Source organism: Penicillium antarcticum (genome assembly GCF_028974205.1).
Source record: "Penicillium antarcticum strain IBT 31339 chromosome Unknown utg000007l_segment0_segment0, whole genome shotgun sequence".
In the NCBI taxonomy this organism is placed as follows: domain Eukaryota; kingdom Fungi; phylum Ascomycota; class Eurotiomycetes; order Eurotiales; family Aspergillaceae; genus Penicillium; species Penicillium antarcticum.
In genome coordinates this window covers 551,202-564,893 of record NW_026695305.1, presented here as the reverse complement: position 1 = coordinate 564,893, position 13,692 = coordinate 551,202, and the positions used below count along the sequence as shown (strand labels likewise).

Here is a 13,692-nt window from a genome sequence, read left to right as displayed (position 1 = left end):
TGTTTGCAGGTTATAAAATGACTCTCGGCGCTGAGGACATCCATTGATATAAATCGCAAGGCTACGGATCTAAGAGATAGATTAGCAACCAATTGAGTATAATATCAAGAGATCGTACCTTGTTTAGAGTATCCACAATCTCCTTTTTCTGCTTCCTCGCACGAAGATTATCCACCCGATCATCAGACCATGTCTGCTCAGCTGTATCATTCTTAGGAATAGCCTTCATCTTACCAAGAAGATCTTTAAGGCTAAGCTGGATCACATGTGCAACACATGGTACCCGAATCATAGTGATGTTTTCATTTGATTCAAGTGACTCAGTTGCCTCTTGAATGCTTGTGATCAGCGTCTTGTTGTTTGATGCATTATCAGTTGTTACTGAAAGCACCCGATCTGTGATTTAATGCTCCTGTAATAACTCGAAAAGCTCTTCACTCAAGCTTGCACAAGAATGAGCTCCATGCAAGTGTTCGAACCCAAGTAATATCTCACGATACTCCCAGTGTTGGTCAAGAAAGTATCCTGTGACAGCCATAAATGCCTGCCAAAACGGAGGCGTCCAGCAATCAAGGGCAGGAGATAACTTAGCACTAGAAGGGAGTGTCTGCAGGACATTCCTTTGCTGTTCACGGACTAAATCTCGAAGCTGCCGGCGCATAGCCTTCGCGGAAGGAACTTCTGGCATCGACGGGGCAAGCCGGACATAAGAGAGCAGATCGCGGAATTCGGGGTGTTCTAGAAAGAGAAACGGAAGGTGTGATACATTAAGGAGCTTAGCAAGCTTCTGCTGAAAAACACGATGATCGAATCTTTGTACAGGCGCATTCTGAGCCTAGAATGGGACATCAAAGTTAGTATACTAAAGTTTATAATCAGGTCTGAGACATACCGCATGCTCCAATGCAAGCTTGATATTTGGCTTCTGCCCTGCGGTTTTAATAGCTTTGCGACAGTTGAACCCATTATAATGCTTGTTCATTGAAGACGTTCCTGTATGAGCCAACATAGGGTGATCTAGCACCTTCCGGCATTGTTGGCACATAACTCCAGGCTTTCCATTTATCTAAGGGCGACTTGGTCAAAATGTTTCCAACACTGTGCATCACGTTTTGTATCCTAGGCTATCCGTTTCTTCTTACTTAAATCAGTCTGAAGCCACCATCGCACAAACTCATCACCCATTTCCTGGGAATATGGAACGAATGTTCTAATCCGGTCTGGACTGATGCGAGGAAGGCAATCGGGAGCTTTGGGGGACTCAGATAACACGTCGAGGGTCTGTTGACTTCCAGATGGGACCACATTCCTGCCGCCGTCAACATCCACGCAGATACAGGGATCCCATGGCATTGCAGGTTGCTCAAAAAATGACAGTAGTGCACAACTAATCATGCCATGGCGCATTTTAACAATCACGTCGTATTCGTATATCTGACACTAGCATTCATTTATACCATTTTCCAATAAAACCGATCAGGGTGAAGGATAGACAACTCTTTCTTGGCAAAAACGTTTTCTGGGAATATCTAGCCAACCGGGGGTCGCGAGGCCTCGAGAATTAGTTCACCGTAGTCGTAACTTCAAGCGCTTCCATCTGATACCCGTTTTGTAAGGGTGATGGCAGCGGTGATGGCGACTGGCGCGAATGCACGGAATTTGCCCCCTGTCAGGAGAGGAACACCAAAAATCACGGCCCTCGCGGACCCGCCCCGATCCATGGACGACATCGCGGAGGGGCCCCGCAGGGTGCTAAACCACATCGAAAACAATGGCTCAGAGGATCGATATGTCACTGGATATATTCGAGCTGTCCGCCAGTACGCACTCAACGCCCAACGGGGCGACGGCCAGGGAATGGCCAAGGTGCTGGAGGCGCTGACCAAGATCAACCTCGACACCGACCGTCTGAACCAGCGAATCGACACCATTGAAAGACCACGAGCGCCTTATCGACGACTTTGTCCACCCCCGCAGCGAACTCTGCGGCGGCATGGCGCACTTTCCGAGCCAGAGAATGGCAGCGCGACCTAGCCAAGGCTGCGGCACCCAACACCCGGAGCAACGGCACATCGTCTCCAGGAGTACCGGAAATCGAGCTCCGCGAAGACCGCGAGGTCATCGTCAAAGTTGGGCCAAACCGTGAACAGATCCGCGGATTGACGCCGAAGGATTTGGTTGAACGGGCGGAACGGCAAAAGACGATCTCTGCTCGGCAGAGCTCAGGGGTACTGGCTGGACAGGCATCATTCGTCGCAGCCCGAAAATTGCCCTCGGGCGACGTGGCGATGATCGCCAATAGCGCCGCCGGCGCAGAGGTCCTCCGCAAATACCCCACGTGGTTGAGGGCGTTTGGACCTGGCTCGGTGATCCAGGAACCATCCTGGGGAGTCGTAGCCTACCACATCCCTGTGAGGTCGATGAAGATTACCCCGGAGACGATGACCGACCTTGCAGCTGAACTGCTCAGGCAGAACAACTGGGGCGAGGACTCTGGGATCCAATATCTTGGATGGCTGACGCGTCCGGGTGAAAGGGCGGAGGGCTCGATCCTGATCGAGTTCACCAGCCCAGTCGTGGCTAATCGCGCTATCATCACCGGGGTCGTTTGGGGGAAGCAAATCCATAACGCATCACGATTCTGCCGCGAAGGGCGGATAAAGCTTTGCAGGAAATGCCAAAAACGGGGCATATCCAATCACACTGTTCCAACGTTTTCAAATGCGGCCACTGCGCCGGCGGACACCCGACCTGGGAGTGTCCGGTGAAGATCGCAGCGATGAATGAAGCCAAACAAGCGTTGGCGGAGTGCCCTACATATCACCTCATCCCTCTTCACTTCCGAATTGCAACAAGGTCCGACAAACCAACAAACTCGACCAGTTCAAACACTACCACAGGAGACGGAATGGAAGCGTCGATACATGCCCCCAGGAGACAACAAGAGGAAGAGCCTTCGACGGACAGCCAGGAAACTGTGATTGATCCAGTCACCGCATTCGTGGAAACAGAGACGGCACCAGAGGAGCCCACTGAAATCACACAATCCAAACGAGGCCCTGGCCGCCCAAAGGGCTCAAAGACCAGATCAAAAGTTTCCAAACCACCATTGATACCACTTGCATGCCAGCGATCAACGAGGTATCAACTGGCCTCCCAAATAACGACCCAGAAAGACGCCAATTCCAAAAGGCGCCGCACGGGCGAGCCAGAAGACGCCATGGATGAACAGCCTGATGACAACGAGTGGTTCAACATCCAGCTCAACCCAGCTGATTTCCCCCAAACCAACGCCCAACAAGATAGCCACGAAAACCGACTTTCCCAGTTCTTCGATGAGGTCACGACCCTCAACGATGCGAATAGCACGCTGGAGCCCAGTGGTGAAGAGCTGGATCCGGAGAGCCCCGAATACCGCAAACTGGTGGTTTGAAATATAGACATCAGCAAATGGTATCGGTTAGATCATCTCCCGTGTTTACAACCGATGCAGCGACAATCGACGACCCAAACGACGAGGTATGGCACGAAGCTAGCGAGCGAAGCGATGACGAACAGCACCTCCAATGAAGACTTTCGAAATCCTCCAATACAACGTACACAAGTCGTGGCCAGTGATGGCCACCTTTCTTCGAGACAAGAGAGTTCTCGCAGCGGATATCATCGCCGTGCAGGAGCCGTGGACGAATGAGCTACAGCACACAACCCATGAACCAGCGACTGCATCATTTCAGCTGGTATATCCGGCAAAAGAAACAGTGCACGAAACCAACCAAGCCCAGCACGAGAGCCAGAATCAGACCCTCGCTCCCCCGCAACCAGGAGTATGCCTGCTTGTGTCCAAAAAGCTTAATCCGAGCACCTGGTCATGCCAGCTCATCTCATAGGACTACCAACTCTTGAAGCTCAGGAAGGCCCGTCGAGACGGAGACTGGTCGGATCTCTTCATACACAATATCTACAACAGGCCAGGCAGCGAAACACTAGAGCAACTGAGATGTGAGCTGTCGAAACGCCCTCTTGGAGAACACGTAATTCTGGGGGATATGAATGCGCACCACCCAACATGGGGAGGCATAGGAACCAAAGCTGACAGGGAGGCCGAGCAACTCCTCGAAATCACTAACGAACAAGGGCTGGAAGCAACGACTGAAGAAGGCAAATCTACCTGGACTCGGAATGACCAATCGTCGGTGATTGATCTTACCTTTGTTTCGTCAAGCCTCCTCGATAGACTTATACAATGCGAGAGGGCAGACGACATCGAACACGCCTCCGACCACTTCCCGGTTAGAACCGTGCTTGACATTGAGACCCCAGCCACAGCACAACAGATGCGAAGAAACTGGAATGCCACCGACAACCAAAGACTCGTCAAGAAAATCGAAGAAAGCCTACATGCGAGGGATTTGTCCCAGGGAGATATACAGCAAATAGAGGCCGAATGCAAGGAACTACTGGAAGCCGTTCAATCAGCAATTGAGGACTCAACACCATGGGCGAAACCATCAGCGTGGTCGAACCCCGATTTCGACGAGGCATGCAAGGCCACAGTGAATGTGGTCCGTCGTCTTCGCCGCAGACACACGAGAACGAAGGATCCTTACGATTGGATGTGTTATTCCGAAGCACGCAACAGAAAGACACGTCTGATCAAAAAGACCCTGTCACGAGCGCACCGGCGCCGCGTCCAGCAGGTCATCGAAGATGGACCGCAAGACATGTGGCGACTAGCTAAATGGGCAAGGAATCGAGATGGAGCCTACGAGAAGGGGATTACGCCCTCACTGAAAATCCAAGATCCTCAAATACCGGGGGCTATCGCGGAAAAAAATTGAGCAAAAAGCAGAAGGCTTCCGGACAGCCTTCTTCCCACAACCACCACCAGCTGACCTCTCCGACACGGAATCATTTCAATACCCGCAGCCAATCGAGTTTCCACCAGTGACAGCCCAAGAGATAGAGGAAGCAGTGAAAGGGGCGAAGGCAGGAAAAGCGCCAGGAGAAGACGGTATACCGAACTCTCTATGGCACAAACTCATCGAAATACCGGTAATTATGGATGCGGTTGTTCAACTATTCAACGCATGTATACGCACCGGACATAGCCCATCACATTTCCAGCGCTCGATCACGGTGGTCCTCCGGAAACAAGGCAAGAGCGACTATCAACTCGCCAAACCTTACAGACCAGTCGCACTGCTCAACACACTCGGAAAGTTCCTGGAGTCAGTCGTTGCACGAAGGATCAGTTATGCGGTAGAGACGGAAGGATTGCTCCCCAGGACCCATCTAGGTGGCCGAAGAGGCATATCCACTGATCATGCTATCCACATCATCATTGATCGAATCAAGACCTCATGGGGCAAGGGCAAACCAGTCGTGTCCCTGCTGCTGCTAGACGTCTCCGGGCATACGACAATGTTTCCCACGCTCGTCTACTCCATAACCTCAAGAAACGACGCCTGGGACACTTTGTTCCCTGGGTAAAGGCTTTCTTGACCAACCGAAGCACCAGAATCCGCATGCCCGAGGGCATGTCCGACACAATCCTAACACCCACTGGCATCCCGCAGGGATCGCCGATATCATCAATTCTCTATTTGATCTACAATGCAGACCTCATTGAGAGCTGCGGGGCAGGTATCACTAGCAGTGGGTGGGTGGACGATGTCTGCTTTATGGCCAAAGGGGACAGCGAACACGAGACTATCAAGAAGCTCAAGACCGCATGTCGCAAAGCCGACCAGTGGGCCGAGAAGCATGCATCAGTCTTCGACCCGAAAAAGTACGCCCTCATTCACTTTGTGAACACCAAAGAAGTCGACCGAAAATACCTCTCATTACGTCTACGCGAACACACCGTACCAGCGACAAAGACAGCCGAGCGATACCTAGGCTATTGGCTGGATCCGAGTCTAGAATTCCATCATCATCGTGAAAAAGCCGTGGCCAAAGCGAACATCTCTCTCAAAGCACTACGAAGCTTGGCAGGTTCAACGTGGGGAGCCTCGTTGTATGCCATGCGCAGGATCTATCAAGCAGTGATTATACCGCAGATGCTCTTTGGTGTCTCTGCATGGTATCAGCCTATGCTCATTAGCAAGTCCAAAGCTCAGGCGATCTGTCGGCCTTTTGCAGCCATCCAAAAACAGACAGCATGCCTCATCAGCGGGGCTTTCAGAACCACAGCAGCAGAAGCACTAAACACAGAGCTCCACTTACCCCCAATCTCAATTCACATGAATCGACTGGTGAAAGAAGCAGCCCTTCGGCTGCGAACAGGACCGCAGCTCGGTATACCACCAACAATAATACGACGTCGACCGGCACACGAAAGAGACTGGAGTGGGTGGACACCAATGGAAGCGCAGGCCTGGAAAACGGGCGGATGTCTGACGGCTCCCCCGGAGACTTTGGCGAGGATCTGGGAGAGTCGAAAGGCATTCGTCCTAGCGCCATGGCAAGCGCCGCCGGAGGTGATCATCGATGACAGAAAGATAGCAGTGGAATTTCACGAACACATCGTGGTCAAGGCATCAGAAGAACGGCCCTTGATAGTGTATACCGACGGAAGTGGAATCGAAGGAAGAATGGGAGCCGCGGTAGTGGTTGACCTCGAAGATCATGTCGCCCACAGTCAAATGGGTGACGAGAACACAACAACCGTGTACGCTGCAGAGCTACACGCTATAGAGATGGCGCTGGACTCGGTCCTGAACAGTACCGAGCCCTGGGCTGCACAGGCAAGGAATGGCCTCGTTATCTTTGCAGACAGCCAAGCGGCGCTGAAAGCGCTCCGCCGACCGCGGATGCCTTCAGGTCAGATCTACCTGATTGGATGCCTAGATCTTATCCACCAACTGGCGGAGCGGGGGATTCGAACTGAACTGCGATGGATCCCAGCTCACCAAGGAGTGATGGGCAACGAGACCGTCGATCAGCACGCAAAAGAAGCGGCCCATAAACCCAACGATCTACAACATCCTCACAATCGATATATCCGCCTCGCAGCCGCGACGAAACGTCGATTCCGCCAAGAGGCCAAGCTCGAGTGGGAGCGAATGTGGGCATCGAAGAAGACCAGTCGGCCGACCAAACGGCTGATCGAGACACCACACAAGAAGACACTAGAGTACTGGGCAGGACTGCGCAAAGCAACTGCATCCATTCTGATGCAGCTGCGCACTGGGCGCATCGGCCTAGGTGCATATCTGGCTCGTATCAACCGGCGGGAGTCGGCACGGTGCGATTGCAACCTGGGCAACCAAACGATAGCACATGTCCTGCTAGAGTGCCCGTTGCATCAAGAGGAGCGTGATGGGATGCGAGGCGCCCTATCAGAGCATGGTATCACGCTCCATCAACAAGAGCTCTTGACGCGCGTGGGAGCGCGTACAATAGTAGCTGAGTTTATGATCCGAACCGGTCTCTTGGGCCAGTTCCAAACGGTGGATCCAATGGCTCTCGGGGTGGAAGAAGTAGAGAAACAATGACCCTTTAAGACAGTGTGACGGAAGGAGAATAATAATGCCCGCTAGGAGTGCAGTGCCAGGTCCACTGTACTCCCTTGAGACAAATGAGCGCGCAAGCGGCGACCGGCAGCTGAGGAGGGTAAAGGCGACAAGGGGAGTTGGGGTCAGGAGAGGAGCTAGGAGAGGCGGAGCAGGGTCCCAGTGAAGGCGGTGAGGGCCAGGAACGCTCATTTTGGTGCGGGCAAGGGGCTAAACGCCTGCACTCTTTCCTTTGTCTTATATAAATTCTACATTCGATGTGGCTAGGGAGAAGCTCGGACATGAGCCTCTCTAGGACACCCAGTGGGCTGGTAACCACTTTTTAGCTGTCGGCGGGCCCGATAGCACTCCCGCATAGCAGCATATATTTAGAGCGAGCTACATCGGGCAAATGAATTCATCATCATCATCATCATCATCATCATGGTATCGTAGATATGATCCCGATCCGCTTCTGTAAGCTTCCTAGGGGTGTTTGAGCGTGGGAGGCTTTCATGCTTTTGACGCTTTGCTTCCTGGGTAAGCGTATATTGGATGGTTGAGCGTGGAATATCTGGAAAGCGCTGCTTCTTAATAGTAGTAGCACCCCAGCCATTTGTAGCATGTAATTCGCAGATTTTAGCCCACGTAAGGCAGTCAAGCTCTGGACTTCTTTTTCCGCGTATTGGAGGCATTATTACAGAGAGAAAGAGTGAGAAAACGCGTAAAATTATAGCGTATATACTGGCGCGTTAGAAATGTGATTGTTGAAATACTTATAAAGTAGGCGATCTAAAAGCGGTCAGGCTCTCGAAGTACCGGAGGTCAAATACTTTTGCAACACCACTGTATGTCTATATTACGTCCGTTATTCCGTAATATACGGACTCATGGGCTCTTGGCGGGTTCGCGAAAAAGCAATATGGCGAGGTCTGGAAACGACCTAACCCGATCGGTGATGCTGTCGCTTACGCCTGACCATTTTGAACCGCGCACCTTCCTGCAACCGCCGTCTTGCAACCTATGTCTCAGGGGTTGCTCACTGACTTTCTATCTACAGTCGCACACAAGACAGAAAAAATCCGACAAAACCACTGCCAACATCACAACTACAAACCCAACCCAACCACGTCCTCTTATTGGGCACACCATCCCGCCGGGCGCATCCCAATCAACCTACAAGATGGGCGACACCGACGATAAAGGCCATGTTGAAAAGGGAATTCGTAAGGTTCGTCAAGATTTACAAGCGATGCGCGACCTCCGAGAGCTTGTAAAGCTTAAGGCACAGTTAGCGGAGGAGCAAAATAAGCTACAAGAAGAGCAGGCACGCCTCGACAAAGCCCAAAAAGGTGTGGGCCCCGATGCTTTTGGTTCTATCAGTCGCCAGCCCTCAATGGCGTCTGACTTCTCTGTTGCTCTGGATGACTTGATACGACCTTTTCGGGATTCAAGTATTGTGATAGCGACACCAACCGACATCGACCAGTTCGAAAACAACAACATAGCTACTAGTGGCCCTACACCGGTGACTTGTAAGCGGGTACGATCAGAGGCTAGTCCTCCAGCGCTCCAAGAGCCTTACACCCCGGCAACAGACCCGGCATCATATGCACCTGAACCAGTGCAAATGAACATCGGCCATATTGGGCAAGAACCATCAGCAAAGAGAATACGGGCTGACGAAGCTGCCGCTACGCTTGACCTACCTAGGTCCTCTCTCCGCAAATTGCCACTCGGAGAGGGGGAACACAAGACAGGAATGAGGGGATTTTTCTCCGAAAGCGGTTTCGGAATGTGAGAGAACTAGAAACGCAAGTCCTTCTCAACCTCAGACTGATCCTCAGCCCGCTTCTCTATGGACGCAAATCCAAGCTACACCTGCTCATCGTATCCCGGCCACTCCGCCAAACTCGGCGGGCCTTCAAGTTGGCATCTATCAGGGGACGGGATGGACTGAATACATCCATTACATCAACACACTAGATGCCCACTTCGCTCAGCATCCTGGCTATTATACCGAGGTTCGCAAAGTGAAGCTTGGGGCACAATACATCTCGCGCAAGCTAAAGGGTGAGTTGCCAGGTCAGACCAACCACCCCGAGAGCATGACGTGGCTGTCGTTTTGTACCCTGTTAGCCCAACAATTCCCACGAAACGCAAGAATTGGACAAACCATGGGATGTATTCGAGGCGCTCGCCAGAAACGAGCCCAATCTGTGACCCATTTTGCCTTATGGCTAATCCAATGGGCACCTATCACTCCTACATACAGCGCTCGGGATTTCGGGGAATTCTTGCTTGAAGGGGCGTTACCCGAGATTAGATGCCAGGTGGAAAAGTTTTACACAGTACCTCGGGATTATAATACGTTGGTTTCATATCTGCAAGGGATTGAAAACGCACTTCCGGCCCGAACGAGAATTATCTCATCACGAAAGAAGGACATTGTTTTAAATGGCGACAGTCAAGTGGTGCCGGTCTACTTCGCACGCGACTGGGAGGAATACAAACAATTCATATCTCGGTTACAATGTTGTTTTGAGCAGCGCAAAAGCTCAAACGAAGAAGCACTCATGATTGATGTCGGCAGGAAGCGTCTATCGCGTTTATTGCGCGAAGGATGGGATAAGCGTGCCGCCGACCTGAAAGAAATCAACTGGTTCGCATTCTGCGTCTTTCTGGTGGAACAAATTCCCTCAAAAGGCTCAAAAAAAAGGTATTGGGGAATAACTCAAAGAGAAAATCAGCCTGTGGATATCTTCGCGCTCGAGCTACTCCGGTGGGCTCCGGATGATTTAGGTGCAGCGCACGACCGCCGGAAGCATCTGTCGGAACGAGTGCTCGAAGAACTTCGTTCAGAAGCAATACAAAGCTTAAAGGTCTTTGATGAGTTTCACTTGTTCGTTGCTCATCTGCGGCAAATTCAAGGATCTCTCCTGGCCCACCGACCGCCGAAGCGCCGACGTGTCGTTGATGGCTTCTCACTGGGTAGATCATATTGCAACTAGGGGGTACGATGATGCTGAGGAAGCATATATTTCAGGAACGCTGAGATTGTTTAGGTCTGGCGTCACTCTCAAGGCGAGAGAGACCCTATATAAATGAAAGAGAGAAACCTCTCCTGATCTGAACTCTTCATGGAAGGATCTACGCTGGCTGGTTCATGCCAGATATATCTGATATAAACCGTTTAACGGATCTCAGTGTATTTGACTATGTGTATTGAGTACCGATTTCCATTGTACATTATTTGATTTTTTATTGAAATGTACGATGTCTGGATGAAAGGAGTATTCAAACTGTCAGTTTCAGAGAGTGTAATTTTCTCTGAACTGTCATAATATGAGATCTGACATCTGAAGGTTGGAAACCTCTGAACATGCTGTAACTTACCATTCCTGAGGCATCAGGATTAATGCCTGGCCCATCAGGCATCACATGCCAGACGCCGCATCACATGCCAGACGCCGCATCAATCTCAGCCTGAAGCCGCGTATTTAAGCTTTTATATTTGACTATGCACACTTTGTACAGCCTCCTATGTAAGATTATATCTTGAGAGTCTATAACTTAGTATTGCGAACGTGGTCAAGATACCAAGGAAAATTTCTCGATGGACTTGAAGAATGAATTCTGCAGAATTATTGGGGATAGGTTTCGTCCATAAAAGATGGGTACTAACTTAGATATACTTTCGGATACATTTTCTTTAATTGATCTACCGTATCAGGGTTTAAATTAGGTAGAAGGCTTTTTGCCTATTTTTTGATGATTTTTTCTCCTCATTTCGCTCTCACATTGGTGTTTTCGCGTCACTATGGCATTCCCTTATCTAATGCTAGAGATAGTAGCGACCTTCTTTTATCTTAATCTTACCACTACGAGCCCTTTAAAAGCTAGCTAACTGCCCGACCGAGTCCGAAAATTCCCTATTCCATCGTCTCTAAAGTGTGCCGGGGTTGGCCGAAGTGCTTTGGCCCAATATGACAAAGGCCGGCTTCATCGAGTGTTGGCTTACTACAACATTTGTGAATACCGATGAGAATGCAAAAATGATAAATTGCGCACGAATCAGCCGGTCATCTGATGTTTGGAAGGTCTTTGTTAGGCTGTAACAGTCAAATAGACATAATAGTCGGCGTTTGCGACGTCGAGCTTGAAGACATAATAATTATTTCGAGTTCTAGTAGAGCTAAACAAGCGTTCTACCCCTGCCCCTGTGGCAGGAATAGAGAAAACATCCCGTGCTAGCGCTGCGAGAGTTGGAAATCGACTCTCGTTGAGCCTCCAGAACTGACATGGGTAATCTTCATCGGTTCCTGAAATCATTAGTATATAGATTATATAGCCTGATCAGCTATCGGATTATAAACATACGAAGGTTTAGGTATCCTTCAAGCTCCTCCTGCCATCCATCCTTTTTCCTGAACCGTCGTCTTGGGCTTCGCCTGAGCAAAAAGACTAGACATTGTTCCATTTCGTTGGGGAGCTTTGCTCTTGCTTGCTGTATCGGACGTAGGCTGACGTTGGTAATACCTTTCAAGGTAGGTATGTAGAGAGCTTTCGTACTCTTTATTCCATTTTTCATCATCACCAGCCCACTCCTCACCCTTAAAGTAGTTCAGCTTATAAGACGGGGTCAGAATTGTCCCCATCGCATAAAGATGGCCATGAGCTTCCTCGGTGTCATGGTAATAAGCTTTTAACTTCTCTTCACCTGCCTCTAAAGCACGAAGCATAGCTTGTTTCCAAGGAACCTTTTTTCGAGAGAGCCGACTTTGTGCTTCTTCGAAATGACCGAAAAGTACATTATAAACCTCGAAGACAGAATGTATAGTGACATCATTTACCTTAAATAGACCGACCGAAATATGTAAAAGGGCTTTGTGATACAAAGAAGATAATCAATCTGCCGCCACTCTTGCGTAGTGAGCTGGAATTGAGACTGGTTGTGGACCGTGCTGTATGTCTTGAATATCGTAGAAAGTCGATTTGCGCGCCGAAGCATAAGATATGTTGAATTCCAACGCGTCCGAACATCTTGTATCGGTACAAGCTTCGGCTCATATTCCTGGAGTTCCAGGAAACGTTCCCGTCTTTGGGGACTTGCATTAATTAAAACAGCAAAACTGCGGATCTATAGAGTATGTTAGTATATCTCTATTATACTACTTAGATAACTAACCTTTGCAAGTGTAAAGATGATACCTTCTTTCGATTCTGCCCGCTGAAGAGCAGAGCTATCTTCCTCCGACCAGACAGTATCCGTAGTATCGTTTTTCGGATTAGCTTTCATGAAGCCGAGAAAGTCCTTCAAACTGAGCTGGATCACATGGGCAAGGCATGGAATCCGTACAATCTGTGTACTATCCGGGAGATTAAGGTCTTCCATAGAGCCGATGTATAGTTCGCCTCGAAGTTAATCTTTCGTCGTGGGGGCTGTGGATGAGCACCGGCAGTGTGTCGCCACCATTCAATAAACTGCGTTTTATTCATTTCAGAGTAGCGAATCCAGGGCTTCTTAGTACCAGAGCCAACTCGCTCAAGTGTTAAAGGGGCATAAGTAGTATCGGGAGGCTGGAACTCTGAGGTGCTAAACGTAGAGCAGGCGACTTAATTTGCGTTTTGTTGGCTAATCGATTGATCTGGCGTAAGGGGCTCATCGTAAGAAAGGAAATCGCAGTCCGCGAGGCGTTCAGGGTACTGGATTTGCGATGATGATACCTGCGAAGAAGGGCCTGCCTCAGAAGGTTGTCCGATAAACGACATATTGAAGGGATATGGTATAATCAAATATCACCTAAAGAGATATGAAAGAAGTATTCAAGTGCCCACCTACCTGAATAAAGATTGCGACCGGTAGCTAGTTAGTAGCTATAAACGCGAGGTGGTAGATGACCACGATAGTCATAAAGTACGATGATAGATCACTTATTCTAAGATAGATCTATATTATGGTTGGGTATTTATATCGGACTCCTGCATACGCCCCACCGGACTACCGTAGTGCTTAGGCTGCGACACACACACAATTCATTAACGCCCGGCGGCTGAGCCGAAAGGGCAACTATCGCTAAACTACTATACATGTCTTAGTATATACAATTCTGTGACTCATTGGAGCCCATTCACAAGACCTTGGCGTATTTGTCATTCTCAGCATGCAGTGTCGCAGCGGATGCTCGTGGGTTAGTAA

At 49.8% G+C, this 13,692-nt stretch overlaps 1 protein-coding gene across 1 annotated transcript; it reads left to right on the top strand.

Moving 5' to 3' along the window:
• Positions 1 to 8,415: 8,415 nt before the first annotated feature.
• Positions 8,416 to 9,294, top strand: N7508_007417 (uncharacterized protein; the record flags this gene model as incomplete). Its single annotated transcript, XM_058465481.1, has 1 exon — positions 8,416 to 9,294. One exon carries the CDS (start codon positions 8,416 to 8,418, stop codon positions 9,292 to 9,294), a length of 879 nt encoding a protein of 292 aa, XP_058317883.1.
• Positions 9,295 to 13,692: the final 4,398 nt, after the last annotated feature.